This window comes from Trichechus manatus, unplaced genomic scaffold (genome assembly GCF_000243295.1).
Source record: "Trichechus manatus latirostris isolate Lorelei unplaced genomic scaffold, TriManLat1.0 scaffold00026, whole genome shotgun sequence".
Taxonomy (NCBI): domain Eukaryota; kingdom Metazoa; phylum Chordata; class Mammalia; order Sirenia; family Trichechidae; genus Trichechus; species Trichechus manatus.
The window spans coordinates 5,835,552-5,853,094 of NW_004443962.1; the positions used below are offsets into that span (position 1 = coordinate 5,835,552).

General features: G+C 37.8%; 1 protein-coding gene across 2 annotated transcripts in view; it reads left to right on the forward strand.

Annotated features, from left to right (window-relative positions):
• PCYT1A (phosphate cytidylyltransferase 1A, choline) overlaps positions 1-17,543 on the forward strand; it is a 56,650-nt gene that overhangs the window by 14,538 nt on the left and 24,569 nt on the right. Inside the window, exon 2 of one of the 2 annotated variants that reach the window (XM_023728761.1) lies at positions 6,545-6,671. In XM_023728761.1, the coding sequence (XP_023584529.1) occupies positions 6,555-6,671 (117 nt within the window). In that variant the 5' untranslated portion in view covers positions 6,545-6,554. Of the gene's footprint in view, positions 1-6,007; positions 6,672-17,543 lie in introns of those variants that run through there. The other variant, XM_004373595.2, reaches the window with a different exon arrangement.

Sequence of the window (17,543 nt, forward strand, 5' to 3'; positions counted from 1 at the left end):
ATATTTATCATTTTTGATTTTATATTTAAGTCTTTGATCCATTTTGAGTTAGTTTTTGTGCATGGTGTGAGGTATGGGTCTTGTTTCATTTTTTTGCGGATGGATATCCAGTGATGGCAGCACCATTTGTTAAAGAGAGTGTCTTTTCCCCAGTTAACGGACTTTGGGCCTTTGTCAAATATCAGCTGCTCATAGGTGGATGAATTTATGTCTGGATTCTCAGTTCTGTTCCATTGGTCTATGTATCTGTTGTCGTATCCAATATCAGGCTGTTTTACTACCGTGGCGGTATAATAGGTTCTAAAATCAAGTACTGTGAGGCCTCCCACTTTGTTCTTCCTCTGACTAATGCTTTACTTATTCGGGGCCTCTTCCCTTTCCATATGAAGTTGTGATTTGTTTCTCCATCTCATTTAAAAATGCTGGTGTAATTTGGATCGGGATTGCATTGTATCTGTAAATCGCTTTGGGTAGAGTAGACATTTTCACAACTTTGAATCTTCCTATCCATGAGCAAGGTATATTTTTCCACTTACGCAGGTCTCTTTTGGTTTCTTACAGTAGTGTCTTGTAGTTTTCATCGTATAGATCTTTTAGGTCTCTGGTTAGATTTATTCCTAAGTATTTTATCTTCTTGGGGCCCATAGGGTTTTCTTGGCTGTCATCTTTACAGAAGCAGATTGCCAGGCCGGTTTTTTCCACAGTGCTACTGCATGAGTTCAAACCACCAACCTTTTGGTTACCAGCCAAGCACAAAACATTTACGCCACCCAGGAACCTTGAGAATTTTTTAAATTAAACTTTTTATTTTGGAAAAAAAAAGTAAAACCTGCAGAAAAGTTGCAAAAATATTAAAATGAACTCTCTTATGCCCCATCTAGGTTCATACATTGATACATTTTGCCACTTTCGGTTTACCTTTTTTATATATAATAGCATATGGATTTTTAATCGTTTTTTTTTCAGATGAGAGTGAATCGCAGAGATCATGACCCTTTATTCCTAAGTACTTCAGCATGTACTTAGTCTTTTACATAACACAGTGTAATTATTAAATTCAGGAAATTTAACATTGATGTATATTATTATCCAATCTACAGTACGTATTTCAAATTTTGCAGATGGTCCTAATAACTGTCCTTTATAACAATTTATAAATGCATTGCATTTAGTTGTCATGTCTTTTTAGTCTCTTTTAACCTGAAACAATCCTTCAGTCTTTCATGGTTGTCATTTTTTGAAGAATACAGCATTGTTTTGTAGAATAATCCTTAGTTGGGTTTGTCTGCTTGTTTCCTCATAAATAGACATGGGTTATACATTTTTGTCAGGTAATGTGCGTCCTTCTCAGTGTATCACTTCAGAAGGCGCTATTGATGATGTTAATTAACTTCGATCACTTAGCCAAGAGATTTTTTCACTGTAAAGATACCTCTTTTCCCTTTGTAATTAATAAGTAATCTATGGGGGGGGGGTACTTTAAAACTGTATAAATATCTTGCTACTTAATAAGCTTTCATCCAGTGCTTTTAGGATCCTAAAGACCATTTTTAAGTCATAGACAATTTTGAAGCCGAGACTCTGCATGTGATTTCCTCTCCTTGATGAAAGGCTTCTTGAGAAAATAGTTATTACTTTAAAAATTATGCTCTAGTACCTGTACACAGTAAGTACTAAATACTATTGACTATTTGATCTTGATCTGCTTGACCCCAAATTGCTGATTTTGTGTCTCATAGTGAGTTTTGTTTCCCTGTCCTGAGACTTTTACAGATACTGATGGCAGAGTCCTAAGGTCCGTGAATTAGAGGCTCACTAATGGGAGTGGTTAGGCATTCTTAGCAGCCTCTCAGACCAGTGAGATGGGAGTAGTGGTACTGACCCCTGCATATTTTGAAAGAATAATTAGTAACAGCAGTGGAGAATAGCTACTGATCATTACTGGAAAAACTAAGTATAAAAGGTATAGTACCTGTCTTCCATTTTAAGTTGCGTTTGTGATGAAAGGAAGTTTCTGGATGGTGTCCATCTTTCACTGTAGACTCTGACATTTTTTTCTTGTCAATCAGTTTAATAAACACTTAGCCATGACTCTTAGGGTGTCACCTTCAGTCTCAAAGAATTAAGCCAGGTTTCTTATAGATCTTGTCACATTGCCACTTGGAATTTAGCTAGACGAAAGAAAGCAAGGCACAGCTGCAGTTGTGTAGATGAACATCTCGTTTATGTGTATGAGAGGCAGTGAGGCAGACAAGAATGGCCTCATTCTGTCTGGCATTTGTTTTTCACCCTGTTCCTAGGGTTTTTCTTCCACCTTTCCCTATACCTATCATATTTTGAAAGAAGGATCACTGGTGGTGCAGTGGTTAAGCACGCGGCTGCTAACCCAAAGGTCGGTGATTCAAAACTACCAGCCTCTCCGTGGGAAAAGATGTGACAGTCTGCTTCTGTAAAGATTACAGCCTTGCAAACCCTATGACGCAGTCCTACTGTGCCCTGTAGGGTCGCTATGAATCGGAATCAACTTGATGGTAATGGGTATCATGTTTTGGGCAGAGATGGCAGTTAGTCATGAAGATTCCCCTGTGCCCCAATTTCTTGCTAAAGCCTATCATCTCATCATTATCAAGAAATTAATTTATTTGTGCAAATAATGTTCCTCAAGAAAAAAAGCAAATATTCCTGCAGGAAGTTGGAGGGGTAATACAAACCAACATCTAAGCATGAAAGAGTGAATATTCAGGACTTTTCTGTGATAGCTAGTTGCTAGAAGCTCTCTGCTAAATGAGACAGTAATAAATACATTTTTTTTGGACTAGTTGGGTACTCTGAACAAGCCTAAGGAGCTAAGACTAAAAAGGGAAGGACGAAATGAGTACTGAAAAAGGAAGCAGAAGGATGTTTTCAAAATATGCTATACCTACTCCACAATTTTCATGGGGCTGACCCCAGTGGAGTGGTCTCTGAATTCTACAGAGCATTTAGAGTTATGATAGCCGTGCTTTGGAAAACCAGGAATTGGTGACCAACAAAGGTTATCAACTCCTGGAAGCTGCTGTTGTGTATCATAATGCGTTTTACAGAGACACATTTTGTGGCGTGATCACAGAATTTAACAGCATCTGACTCCTTATGCCAGTTCCTTTCTGGATAGGTAGCAGAAAGTTCCCTTTTAAAATGTAACTACCTTGGATAAACAGCATCTTAGACCTAATTGACTAAGAGCTTCATTATTTATCCCTTAAGGAGCATTACTTAACTGAGAAGAATGCGACGCGGCCTGCAGGTAGAAGGACTGGAAAACATTAAGCAAGAGAGATGCTGTTAAGGGACAGTGTAGGGGTTGTTAACAGACAAACCAGGCCTGCCTTTAATTTTATTGGGGGTAACTTGCCGCTCAAATTATCTTGTGTCTCACCCTCAGCATATGGTACTGTGCAAAATTGTAATTTAATATTTCTCAAGAAAAAATGAATATTTATAAAGATGGAGGAAGAAAAATTTACCTGATTGTATGTGGCACTATACCAGGAACTGTAGAAAGAAAATTACAGCGAGATCCCTGCCATTTAGGGGTTTTCAGTCTAAGTCTTTAAAGAGCCTTGCCCAATATGAAATTCTAAATTAATTTCTATTACAGTAAAGGTATATAGACAGTCATTCAAACTAATGAAACCAAAAGTATGGTGTAACATGGTGTTTGTATGTAGTAGATGTTCATTAAGTATTATTGAGTTTAAATACAAAGTGATTGACATTATTCTACATTAAAAAAAAAATTGGTTCGGGCTGTGTAACTTTTAAGGATGCTGCACAGGATTCCAATTTTAAGATAGCTATTAGCATGAGAGGAGACCCTGGTGGCGTAGTGGTTAAGTGCTACGGCTGCTAACCAAAAGGTCGACAGTTCGAATCCACCAGCCGCTCCTTGGAAACGCTATGGGCAGTTCTACTCTGTACTCTAGGGTCCCTGTGAGTCGGAATCGACTCGATGGCAATGGGTTTGGTTTTTCTTATTAGCATGAGATTAGGTTAGAAGAAGCATCACCACCTTTATGGAGTAGCCTTTTTTTTTTTTTTTTTTTGCCAAAAGTATTTTTACCTTGCATAATTTAGGAATTGAGATACAGCACCTTCATTTTCAAATACTGCTCTGTTACAGTGTGTATGTGTATGTCTCTCCTACCTGAAAAGGTCAGTGTGATATTGAGCACATTTAAAGTCTGATCTTTTTTTTTCTCCTTCAATTCCATTGTCACTTTATTTCACCTAATTGCTTTATTATTATTATTATTGGTGAAAATATACACAGCCAAACATACACCCATTCAACAATTTCTACATGTGTAATTCAGTAACATTGATTACATTCTTCATGTTGTTGGAAGTCTGATCTTTTGTTAGTGACTGTAGCCTTATCAAAATGCTGTCACTGTTTGCAGTACCACTTTGTGCACTTGGTGTTGGCATGGAGGTTTGTTCCACCTTTACTTGTAATGTTCTTCTTACTTAACCCTATTCTGGGGAATCGATGTAAATTGATCAGTAAGTGGAAACAAAGGCATTTAGATCTGTTGTGATTTTGATGCTGGTGGGGAAAAAGAGAACTAAATTTGGTCTTTTCATTTTACAGAGGAGGATACCAAGGGCACATTTTTTAATAATGAGAAAGAGAACTTTTTTGAAAGCATTTAGCTAATACTTGGTACTTGACAGATATAGTAAATACTAAATGAATTAATAGAAGATGTTTAATATTGAACTTGAATCTGAATTCATTTTCTGCAGTTGTGCTCCTGGCGAATTTCTTGGCAACAAATGTTTTAAAGCCAGTCACTTTTTGCCTCATTACTTGAAGCTGTACTTTGGTACCTCCTTAAAGTATGTGCTTTCCCCATGCTTGGCTACCTCAGTAATGTGCTGTAGGTATTTGAGGTATTTGCTATTGGTCCATCTTTATAGTGACCAGCCCAGTGTGGTTGTTAGGATGAGTACTTTGGTGATGGTAGATTAGAGAATACCCAGGATTGGAAGGAATGAGGATAGAGTAAGTCATAGGGAGTAATTTAGAGGCCATGAAGGAGTAGAGCGAGCCAGTGATTGAAGTACCCAGAAGAAGGTGAGAAGAAAGTGAGAAGGCCACAAGGAAAATTGAATTGGGGATGCAGGGACCATATATTGCATTTCTTTTGTATTAAAGGAATGAAGTAACAAATAAGAGATGGAATAGAGAGAAACAAGGGAAAGATACATTGATTAAGATTATAGACATTGACTAGTTAATGAATATTTGATTTCTTCTCAGGGTGAGCTATTTTTTTCTCAGTCTGAAATAATCTTTCTATAACTAATTATTCCATATGTGAAAATAGATTTTTATTTTGTGTGCTCCACAAATCACAGAGCATGCATGTACTTTCTTAAATCACCAGTTTCTAAATTTGAGGGATTATTTGCAACACATAGTATTGCAAACTTATTTAAGGTTCTTCTGAGCATTACTTACTGTGAGCATGACAGATTTTCTGTCCTTAAAAATTAATAGGGTAGAACTACTAAATATTTTGATCAAAGATTCTATAGAAGAATCTTTGATCGAAAGGGTGAAAATGCAGAACAGAATTTCAAATTCTCTTTCTGGAGCCATTGAGGCTGGATGAACCCCCGATATTGCCCTGAGATAATCTTTAAACCTTAAACCAAAAATACCCCTGAAGTGTTCTTTAAACCAAACAGTAGTTTAGCTTAATTAGTAAAGAATGTCTGCCTTGAGTGTTGTGCTGTTTTAAAGAACTGTCTATATGGGGTCAATTTGACAATAGCAACTTGAAAGGTTAGATAGGAAGCTTAGGAGCAGTGAGTTTATGTTAATGAGGCAGGAACAGTTTGGAAAAGGAGGGTGAGAATGGTTGCACAACTTGAATATAATGAATGTCATTGAATTGTACACGTAGAAATTGTTGAATTGGTGTATGTTTTGCTGTGTATATTTTCAACAACAACCACAAAAAAATAAATTTTATAAAAATGATAGGGTAGAATGTCTAAGGGTAAATTGTGTTTACCAGTGCTTTTAAAAAGGTCCTCTTTCTCCCTCCATACCACAGTCATATCCTTTACGTTTCCTTGTACCTGTCATACCTCCAGGTTTCCCACAGATTATGTATAGGGACAGTGGTAGTCTGTATAACTTAATTTCTCAGCCAGGTCATTCCAGTGTTTAACATGCAGTTAGGATATGAAATTAGTAGTTAGTATACAGGCTGGATTGTCCAGGGGAATAATTTCCGAGGTCAGGTGATTAATTGTGGCTGTTGTTCCACAGAGAGGCATTTCAGTGTTTCTGCTAGAGCCTGTGTTTTGTGAAGCTTCTGCTAGAGCCTGTGTTTTTGCCAGATGCAGTTTGCTCATCTTGATGAATGGTGTACTGTGGAGTTGGTCTTTTGCTGAGAGTATGAGTGTTAACATCTCTGAAATACTGGTGACAACTTTCTTCCACCCCAGTGAGAAAGAACTTTTTTTTTCACTTTCTTTCTGTGATCAGTTGAAAGAAGATGGATGCCCAGAGTTCAGCCAAAGTCAATGCAAGGAAAAGAAGGAAAGAGGCAACCGGCCCCAATGGGGCAACAGAGGAAGACGGATTTCCTTCAAAAGTGGCACGCCGTGCATTTGTAAGTAAAGAAGAGATTTCTTTGTTGGACACTTAACTTGGCGGGAAGAGGGTAGAAACTGATACAGCATTGATGATATCAGTGTTACAAGTCTTCTTAAATAATGGAAAGAATGGATTGTAAATGTATCGTCACAGTTGTTGGAAATCTTGGGCTTTCTTAGCAGGTTGTGACTCACAGCTAAGTTGCAGGAGCTTTACACTGAGTTGGAAAAAGAATGTTAGGAAAATTTGGAGGTTGTATGTGTATTAGTCTAGAGATCAAATTCAAACTAATGAAATAGAGAAATTGGGGCTCCGGGAAGTCATCTAAAATTTTGGTATCATCCCGTGTTGTTTAGTTTTCCATGTCTTACTGTCCTTTTTCCCCATCTTTCCTTCACTCTCTTGCTGGGTATATCTTAGGTGAGTACCTTTTTCCGTTACTGCCAACCTTATGCTCCTTTATCGCTAGGACATCATCTTTGTACTTCCTAATGCTGCCAAGCCTTAGATGAAAGATTCTATTCCAGACTGTCTCAGCTTGGTACCCTTTCAAAGTTTCTCCTAAAAACATGTCAAAGAACTCTTATACACAATTGAAGTTATCATGGATACGCAATATTATTATGAAATCCATCTTTCAGAATCCCAGTAACAGAATTGTTTGTCTCTGTTTTTTCTTTATATTAACCATTAGTGAGATTCTGCCAGACTGTCTCCTGTTTTGATCTTTTTCCATAAATAATTTATAGATATTTTAAATGTCAGCTGTGTTTTATTCCTCACAGAGTTTTTATCTAATGACTCACTGCAAAAATAAATCTGTTTTAAGGATACTATTTTATGCCGTGTGTTATTGATAATGGCTAAAATTAAAAAAAAAAAAAAAATACAGCCTCATTCTAATTATGAGAAAACATCAGACCAGCCCAAATCAAGGGACATTCTAAAAATACCTGACCGGTACTTCTGAAAACTATAAAGATCATGAAAAACAAAGAAAAACTAAGAAGCTATCACAGGTTGGAGAAAACTAGGAGACATGAGGACTAAATTCTAAACCTAATCACTTCTGAGTTATGTGAAGAGCAGCATAGATGCAGACACGTACTGGGGAAGACAGACGCCATGTGAGGATCACCAAGGAACCAAGAAACACCAAGGGCTACCAACCAAGAATCACACAGCCGAGACCCTGGTTTGGACTTTTAAACTCCAGAACTGTGAGAAAATAAATTTCTGTTCTTTAAAACCACCCCCTTGTGGTACTTGTATTACAGCAGCACAAGCAGACTAAGACACCAATAAAATCTAAGTAGAGTCTGGAGTTTAGTTAATAGCAATAGCGACATTATTTTCTTAGTTTTGACAAATGTGCCATTATTATGCAAGTGGTTAACATTAGGGGATGCTGAGTGGAGGGGATAGGGGAACTCTTACTATCTTGGAAACTTTTCTGTAAATCTAAAATTATTCAAAAATAAAAATATATTTAAAAAAAACAAAAACAATACAACTGCTTTACCATTGTGAAAGAGAGAGAGGTAAGTAGTTAGATCTAGGAGTAAGTAGTGGCCACCATAAAACTGCTTACGGAGAATTGCCCCAGCATCTGTCATTGCCACCCTAGAAAGTTATAATTTCCTTTAGAGACTGGCTACATTCTGCCTGCATTTTTATTTGGTCTTCCTATTCTTTATACCTGTTTCTGACAGCCACTCCGTTGGTTAACTTGTTCTGTTCTGTTTCCTTCTTTTCTGACTTAGGGCAGTAATTGTTGAAAACTATCCAGAGAGCAAGTTCCATGACTTTCTAGAATAAAAACGGCATAGAATATAATAAATGAATCATAAATTAATGTAATCATTGTTTTTCAAAATAGAGTTAGGGACAACTCCTAGGGAGGTCTCAGCAAGGTTCCGAGGCTGAAGAGAGTAAAATAGATATTTGTTGGTGAAAATAGCAGTTTCAAATTATATCAGACTCTCTTGTATTATTTCTTAGCATTTCAAATTTGCTGCAGTGTTGAGAGTAAAGATACAGGTCACGGAAATTTAGAGAATAGAAAAATTTAAATATCCAAAGGTATTAAACGAAGGGCTGGTATAGCCATTATGGCCTTGTAAATGCCAGTGAAGTTATTTTGCTGAAGAAAGACATTCATGGAGTTCTATCGTTTAGCAACACCAAAACAAACAAAAAGTCACCTATCTTAGTTACCTAATGCTGTGTAACAAAATATACCACAAGTGAATAGCTTTGAAGAACAGGAATTTATTTTCTCACAGTTTCAGAGGCTAGAAATCCAAATCAAAGCATCGACTCTAGGGTAGAGTCCTTCCTTGTTGGTAGCCCCAAGAGTTCCTCATCATTCCTTGGCCTTCCTCGGCACCCCTTGACTTTTCCTTGGTGTTACTTGGCATATATCTTCCCCCTGTGTGTGTCTCTGTGTCCGTTCTGCTCTTTTTATAACTCAGATGTGTATTAGGTTAAGGACCTACCCTACTCTGGTATGACCTCATTAACATAAAAGAAAACCCCTACTTCCAAACAGGGTCATATTTACAAGTTTGGATTTCAACACACAGTTTTGAGAGACACAATTCAATCCATAATACCACCCAAAACAAACAAAAATCCACACCAAAAGTGCATCTCTATTTGTGTTTAATGTTTTCTACCTATGTCTATAAAAATATATAGCTTACTAAGATAAAGCCATCTTGAAAATAAGTACAAAAATGTTGTTTACAAGCCCCACTATTATTAGTCTTTTTGTCTTAGGATTTTGATAAGACTATAAAAATAACCATTTTAAAGGCTAATTAAAATGAATATTATTGTCAACTGGTTTCTTTATAATCACTGTTTTAAGTAAAAGCCTCCCTGTTTTCTCCTTCTTTTATCATCTTTCTCCCCCCAGTGGAATGACCAGATTTTTGTGTTGTATCCATTGTTATTGTTAGGTGCCATCAAGTTGGTTCCAACTCATAGTGACCCTGTGTACAACAGAACGAAACCCTGCCTGGTCCTGCACCGTCCTCACAATCATTGCTGTGCTTGAGCTCATCGTTGTATCCATTCCCGTTGCCACTGAGTAGATTCTGACTCATAGCAACCCTATAGGACAGAGTAGAACTGCCCCATAGGGTTTCCAAGGAGCGGCTGGGGGATTTGAACTGCCGACTTTTGGTTAGCAGCCAAGCTCTTAACCACTATGCCACCAGGGTTCATTGTATCCATTAGTTGCTCTTAAATAGTTCTGGAGAGACCAGTTAGGAATCATCAACTTTGGATCCCATTTCTCTTTCCTCTTATTCTTCTTAGGGCTTATCACTGTCAACTACACTTTGTAAATGTGGCATGTAATTGATACTGCTGTTTTGTGCCAATTTATCTTTCATTCACCAACCTCCTTTCAATTAATGTATTTATTACTGCTGTTTCTGTATCTTTTGGTAAGTCCAAATGTTTAAGTCTTATATCCCTTAGCCATTGATCAAACTGCAATTTCCACTGGGCTAATTCTGAAGGCACAGTGGTTAAGAGCTACAGTGAGCTATGGCTGCTAACTGAAAGGTCAGCAGTTTGAATCCACCAGCCACTCCTTGGAAACCCTATTGGGCAGTTCTCCACTGTTCTTTAGGGTTGCTGTGAGTTAGAATCAACTCGACAGCAACGGGTTTGGTTTGGGTTTTTTTTTTTTTTTAGTTCTGGAGGTTTCTAGCCCAAAGAGGAAAACATTTTTGCTCTGAGATAATTAATAGTTGTTCCAAACCAATATGCTATCTTAAGCAATAAAAGCAACTGGACTCCACAAATAGGCGGCATATGCCTCCAGGCCTGATATTGGTGAGGGCAATTGTATTAGTTTTCTATTGCTGCTGTTAACAAATTACCACAAATTTAGTGGCTTGACACAACACAAATTTATTGTCTTCCCGTTATGGAGGTCCGAGGCCCAAAACGGGTGTCAGAGGGCTAAGATCAAGGTGTCAGCAGGGCTGTATTCCTTCTGAAGGCTCTAGGGGAGAATCCGTTTTCTTGCCTTTTCCAGCTTCTGTAAACTACCCATATTTCTTGTCTGGTGGCCTCCAGCCAACAATTGCATCACTCTGACCTTTACTTCTGTATCACAGCGTCATCTCTGACTCTAACTCCCTTGCCTCCCTCTTTCACTTGTAAGAACCCTGTGATTGATTACATGGGGCCCACCTGGATAATCCAGGATAATCTCCTCATCTCAAAGTCCGTACCTTAATCACATCTACAAAGACTTTTTTGCCATGTGAGGCAATGTATTCACAGTTCTGGGGATTAGAACATGGACATCTTTTAGAGGTCCATTATTTCACATACCACAGCAAGTAACCTCAGAAGTTGGCTGAGAGAGTTGAAAAATGACTCAACAGTCAACAGAATAGAGCATTGTTAATTTATGAGTATTTTTTAGAGAATTCAGATCAAAGAGATGATGGTGGGCACCAATTCAACAATCTCACTTGGAGTAGGGACAGGTTATAGCTAAGTAGGAGATACTCTCAGCCAATCACCATAGCTAGTTGTAGAGCAAAGGAGACCAGTCTTCTTAGTGGAGGGGGCTCTGTTGTGTGTAAAACACTTAACTTTCTTGGTCCTTAGAATCTGATGAATCTTAATGCTTTAAATTTCTTTGCTTCATATCACAAATCAGTTCAATGAACTGCTTCCTCTTCTACATTCCTCCCTTGTACAGACTGGCTATTTAGCCTGGGCTAGTGGTCAAAGACTCACTCACCCAACAGGAGGGACCTTCCGTAGGGAGGAGTGTCTGCTAAACAAGCTTGTCTGCCATCTCCATCCTATTCCTGTGCTTGCTCTCTCTGAGCCCCTTTAAACTCTGCAGCAAAAGCAAACAAGATTTTTTTTTAACAGCTTTATTGACATATCAACATACCATACAATTCACCCTTTTAAAGTATACAATTCAATAGTTTTTAGTGTATTCACAGAGCTGTGTAACCATTCATCACAATCAATTTTGTATGTGTGTGTGTGTTTCGTTTTTTCTTTATTCTGCTTTAAGTGAAAGTTTACAGTTCAAATTAGTTTCTCATGCAAAAATTTATACACACATTATTATGTGACACTAGTTGCTCTGCCTATAATGTGACAGCACACTCCTCCTTTCCACTCCGGATTTCCCATGTCCATTCAACCGGGTCCTGTCTCTTTTTGCCTTCTCATCTCGCCTCTGGCCAGGAGCTGCCCATTTAGTCTCATGTATCTGCTTGAGCTAAGAACTACTCACTTCGTAAGTATCATTTTACATCTATAGTCCAGTCTAATCTACATCTGAAGAGTTGGCTCGGGAATGGTTTCCGTTCTAGGCTAACAGAGAGTCTGGAGGCCATGTCTTCTGGGGTCCCTCCAGTCTCAGTCAGACCATTAAGTCTGGTCTTTTTGCCAGAATTTGAGTTCTGCACCCCACCTTTCTCCTGCTCCATCTGCGACTCTGTGTCGTGTTCCCTGTCAGGGTGGTCATTGGTAGTAGCTGGGCACCATCTAGTTCTTCTGGTCTCAGGCCAATGGAGTCTCTGGTTTATGTGGTGTTTTCTGTCTCTTGGGCTAATATTTTCCTTGTGTCTTTGGTGTTCTTCATTCTCCTTTGCTCCAGGTGGAATGGGACCGATTGATGCATCTTAGATGGCCACTCGCTAGCTTTTAGGACCCCAGATGCCACTCACCAAAATAGGATGCAGAACATTTTCTTAATAAGCGTTGTTACGCCAATTGACCTAGATGTCCTCTGAAAGCATGGTCCCCAGACCTCCAGCACTGCTACTCTGTCCCTTGAAGTGTTTGGTTGTATTCAGGAAACTTCTTAGCTTTTGATTTAGTCCAGCTGTGCTGACTTCCCCTGTATTGTGTGTTGCCCTTCCCTTTACCTAAGATAATTCTTGTCTACTATCTAGTTAGTGAATATCCCTCTCACTCCTTTCCACCCCCTGTAACCGTCAAAGATTGTTTTCTTCTTGAGTTTGTATAATAGTGATCTCATACAATATTTGTCCTTTCGCGACTGACGAATTTCACTCAGCACAACGCCTTCCAGATTCATCCAGATTCATCCATGTTACGAGAGATTTCGTGGATTCACTGTTGTTCTTTATCGTTTCATAGTATTCCGTTGTGTGAATGTATCATAATTTGTTTATCCATTCGTCAGTTGATGGGCACCTAGATTGTTTCCATCTTTTTGCTATTGCGAACAGTGTTGCAATGAACATGAGTATGCATATATCTATTTTTGTGATGGCTCTTATTTCTCCAGGATATATTCCTAGGAGTGGGATTGCTGGATCATATGGTACTTCTATTTCCAGCTTTTTAAGGAAGCACCAAATCGATTTCCAATGTGGTTTTACCATTTTACATTCTCACCAGCAGTGTATAAGTGTTCCAGTCTCTCCACAGTCTCGCCAACATTTATTGTTTTGTGTTTTTTGGATTAATGCTGGCCTTGTTGGAGTGAGATGGTATCTCATGGTAGTTTTGATTTGCATTTCTCTAATGGCTAATGATTGTGAGCATTTCCTCATGTATCTGGTAATCAGCTGAATGTCTTCTTTGGTGAAGTGTCTGTTCATATCCTTTGCCTGTTTTTTAACTGGGTTGTTTGTCTTTTTGTTATTGAGGTGTTGCAGTATCTTATAGATTTTAGAGATTAGACACTGATTGCGTTTGTCGTAGCCAAAAAATTTTTTCCAGTCTGTAGGTTATCTTTTTACTCTTTTGGTGAAGTCTCTTGATGAGCATAAGTGTTTGATTTTTAGGAGGTCCCAGTTATCTAGTTTCTCTTCTGGTGTTTGTGCATTGTTACTTATGGTTTGTATTCTGTTTATGCCATGTATTGGGGCTCCTAGTGTTGTCCTTTTTTTTTTTTTCCCATGATCTTTATCGTTTTAGGTTTTATATTTAGGTCTTTGATGCATTTTGAGTTAGTTTTTGTGCATAGTGTGAGGTGTGGATCTTGTTTCTTTTTTTTGCAGATGGATATCCAGTTATACCAGCACCATTTGTTAAAGAGACTGTCTTTCTCCATTTAACGGACTTTGGGCCTTTGTCAAATCTCAGCTGCTCATAGATGGATGAAATTATGTTTGGATTCTTGATTCTGTTCCATTGGTCTATGTATCCGTTGTTGTATCAGTACCAGGCTGTTTTGACTACCGTGGCAGTATAATAGGTTCTAAAATCAGGTAGTGTCAGGCCTCCTACTTTGTTCTTCTTCTTGAGTAATGCTTTACTTATCCAGGGCCTCTTCCCTTTCCATATGAAGTTGGTGATTTGTTTCTCCATCTCATTAGAAAATCGCCATTGGAATTTGGATCCAGATTGCATTGTATCTGTAGATTGCTTTGGGTAGAGTAGACATTTTCACAACGTTGAGTCTTCCTACCCATGAGCAATATATGTTTTTTCCACTCATGTAGGTCTCTTTTGGTTTCTTGCAGTAATGTCTTGTAGTTTTCTTGGTATAGGACTTTTACACCTCTGGTTAGATTTATTCCTAAGAATTTTATCTTCTTGGGGACTATTGTAAATGGTATTGATTTGGTGATTTCCTCTTCGAAGTTCCCTTTGTTGGTGTAGATGAATCCAACTGATCTTTGTATGTTTATCTTGTATCCTGTTACTTTGCTGAAATCTTCTATTAGTTCCAGTAGTTTCCTTGCAGATTCTTTGGGGTTTTCTGTGTATAAGTTCATATCATCTTCCTTACCAATTTGCATGCTGTTTATTTCTTTTTCTAGCCTAATTGCTCTGGCTAGGACCTCCAGCACAGTGTTGAATAAGAGTGGTGATAAAGGGCATCCTTGTCTTATTCCTGTTCTCAAGGGGAAGGCTTGCAGACTCTCTCTGTTTGTGTTAACATCAGAATCGATTTTAAAACATTTTTATTACTCCCTAAACAAACCCTACATCTGATAGCAGTCACTCCTCCCCATTTCCCCTCAACCTCCCCAGCCCCTGGCATCCACTAACCTACTTTCTGTCTCTGTAGATTTACCTATTCTGGATATCATATACAAATGCAGTCATATAGTATGTGGTCTTTTGTGTCTGGTTTCTTCACTTGGCATAATATCAAGATCTATCCATGTTGTAACATGTACTTCCTTACTTTTTATTGCCAAATAATATTCCATTGTATGGCTATGCCACATTTTATTTATCCATTCATCAGTTGATGGACATTTGGGTTGAGCAGACAAGATTTTATTGCATAATTACAGTATGCCAACAAGGCAGTAAGTAGTAGGAGTATAAAGATGAACAAGATCTTGCCTTTGAGAGATGTGAGCATAATGTAGAGCTATATAGGCTTTGGGGCTCATTAGCTTTACAAAAGTGCTTTCCTTGAAAGTGGGAAAAGAAAAAGAAAGGATCACCAAGTGTTAGGTAGCTGGGTTGGTGGGTCAGGTTGAATAGGATCAAAGAGAGAGAAAAGAAATGAGAAGGAAAAATTAAGGAATAACTTTATGGCCAGAGCTATTTTGTCTATAAGTATAAAGAATTTACTGATACAGATGTTTCTAACAGTACAATCAAAAGGATCACAAAAATATTTACAAAAAGCTCACACACAAATAGGGGAAACAGACAACCAGTAAATAATTAAGGTACAGTATGAAAATATGCCAAATAGAAGGACATTAGACGTACAGTCGCTATCTAGAGGAAGAAGTGATTTATTTTGACGAGAGAGGGGTAGGGGCAGTGGTTTTGGAAAAGCATCATGGAGGAGATTATTTCTGAGTTGAACTTTTAAGGATAAATAGGAATTCAAGAAATGGATAAGAGATAGAAGTACAAGTTCAGAAGTGTAAAATAGCAGTACTAAAGTTTAGCAAACTGCCAGTAATATTGCTGAAGCTTAAAGTTCACGATATGAGTCTGCAATAGATGAAGTAAGCAAAAGCCTTATCATAAAGGATCTTGTATGCGTGCTAAGGGTTTGGACTTTATCCTGTGGGTGATGTGGTCAGATTTATAATTTAAAAAGGCCATTTTGGGAGCTTCTAAAGCATGGATTGAAACAGGAATAGACAGAAGGCAGAGAGACTAGTTGTGAGATTGTTGTAATGATCCAGGTTCGAGATGATGAGGGCTTAAAATATGACAGTAGATACGCAGAGGATGAGATAGTTTTAAAATGCTTTAGGAAGTAAAATAGGTCTTGGAGATTACTAGGATGTAGAGGGTGAGAGGCATAAAGGTGACTCGTAGGTTTCAGTCTTAGGTAGATTGTATAAGATGGGATGGTTTTTACTCAGATAAGAAATACAGAAGGAAGATAGGTTTAGGAGTAAGACAATGAGTTTAATTTAATATAGGTTCAGTTTAGTAGAAGGCCAATGAGACATCCAAATAGTGGTTCCATAAATGAACTCATTATTTACATACATTGAAATAGCAGTAAGAGGAAGTCAGAGAGAATTGTTACTTTTCATTTCTCTCTCTCTCTCTCCTTCTGTCCCTCCCTTCCTTCCTAGATTCTCAGGGAGTGGAATCTCTCTGCTCTGTTTCTTATTCTTTCTCACACCACATGGTATTTCCCTTGACTCTGTAGACCTTTCCCCTGGCAATATTGGAATAATTTTGGATCCTAGGAGGACCTGTTACCATTTGCACAGAATGTTTGAGTGAAAGAGAAATGTTTCTCTGTGGCATTCTGGAACTTTTTCCTGAAAAATGTTTAAGAATCCTTGGAGAGTAGAAAGAATAGTGGGAAGCCAGTATTGAGATCTAGTCTCATTTTATTTGAGTTGTCTCCATTTTTTTTTTATTAGTAAGGACACTAATCTCTTCTATTTCACTGGAATTTGGAGGATTAATGAGTTAATGTATCTGAAAGTAATCAGGAAAAAACTGTTATACAAACAACATTGCGTTTAGAAGATAATTCATAATTTGGGGGATCATGATTGTCGTTATAATTTTAGATGCATAGATTTATAAATGTTATATGGTGTTCAGAAGCTAACTTCTTAGATAAGTAAAAATTAGTTAATTTTGTTAGCATAATAAACCCTTTGTTCCATAGAATGGAAGAGGAGATGAGAGAATGTTGTTGATGATGAACTTAACTTGTTGAGTGCTTACTATATGTGAAACATTGTGCTAGTTACTTTGCATATGCTATTTTACTTAATCCCCATGGTAACCTTGTGGAGTAAATACTATTATCTTGCATTTTCTAGAAGATGAAAACAAAAGCTTTAGAAGCTTTCTATAATTTCACAGCTATTAAGTGATAGAGCTGGGATTTGTTAAACCCTTTCATTTATACTTCACTGCCAGATGTTCAAAAGTCTTGAAAGCAATACTGTAGGATTTCCTTGTGGTTAAATTAAGAAGGTGTGTTTTAGGAGAACATAGGTAGGAACCTCAGTTTCTAAGAAGAGAATAAAAGGTTGTTTTAAAAAATACTACCCGTTCTAACTAGAGGCAACCCTAGGGAAATAAAGATTTTACTGATCTGTTGTAGCTGCAGAACCTTAGGTTTCTTTCTCTGTACTTAGGAGGAATCGATTCAGCACAAACCCTAGCCAGAAAGGACAGCTGCATCGGCCTTCTGCCTTGGAACATAAACAGTATGTGAGGAAGATAGAAGAAACAGTTATGAAGGATAGGATACTCTGTGTGTGTGTTTTTTAATTGTGATAAAATTCACATAACATGAAATTCACCATTTTAATCATTTTAAGATGTACAATTCAGTGATACATAGTTTATTCACAGTGTTGTTCAACCCTCACCACTATCTAATTTCAGAACGTTTTCATTACCCCAAGAAGAAACCCTGTACCATTAAACAGTCATTCCCCATTCTCCCCTCCCCTCC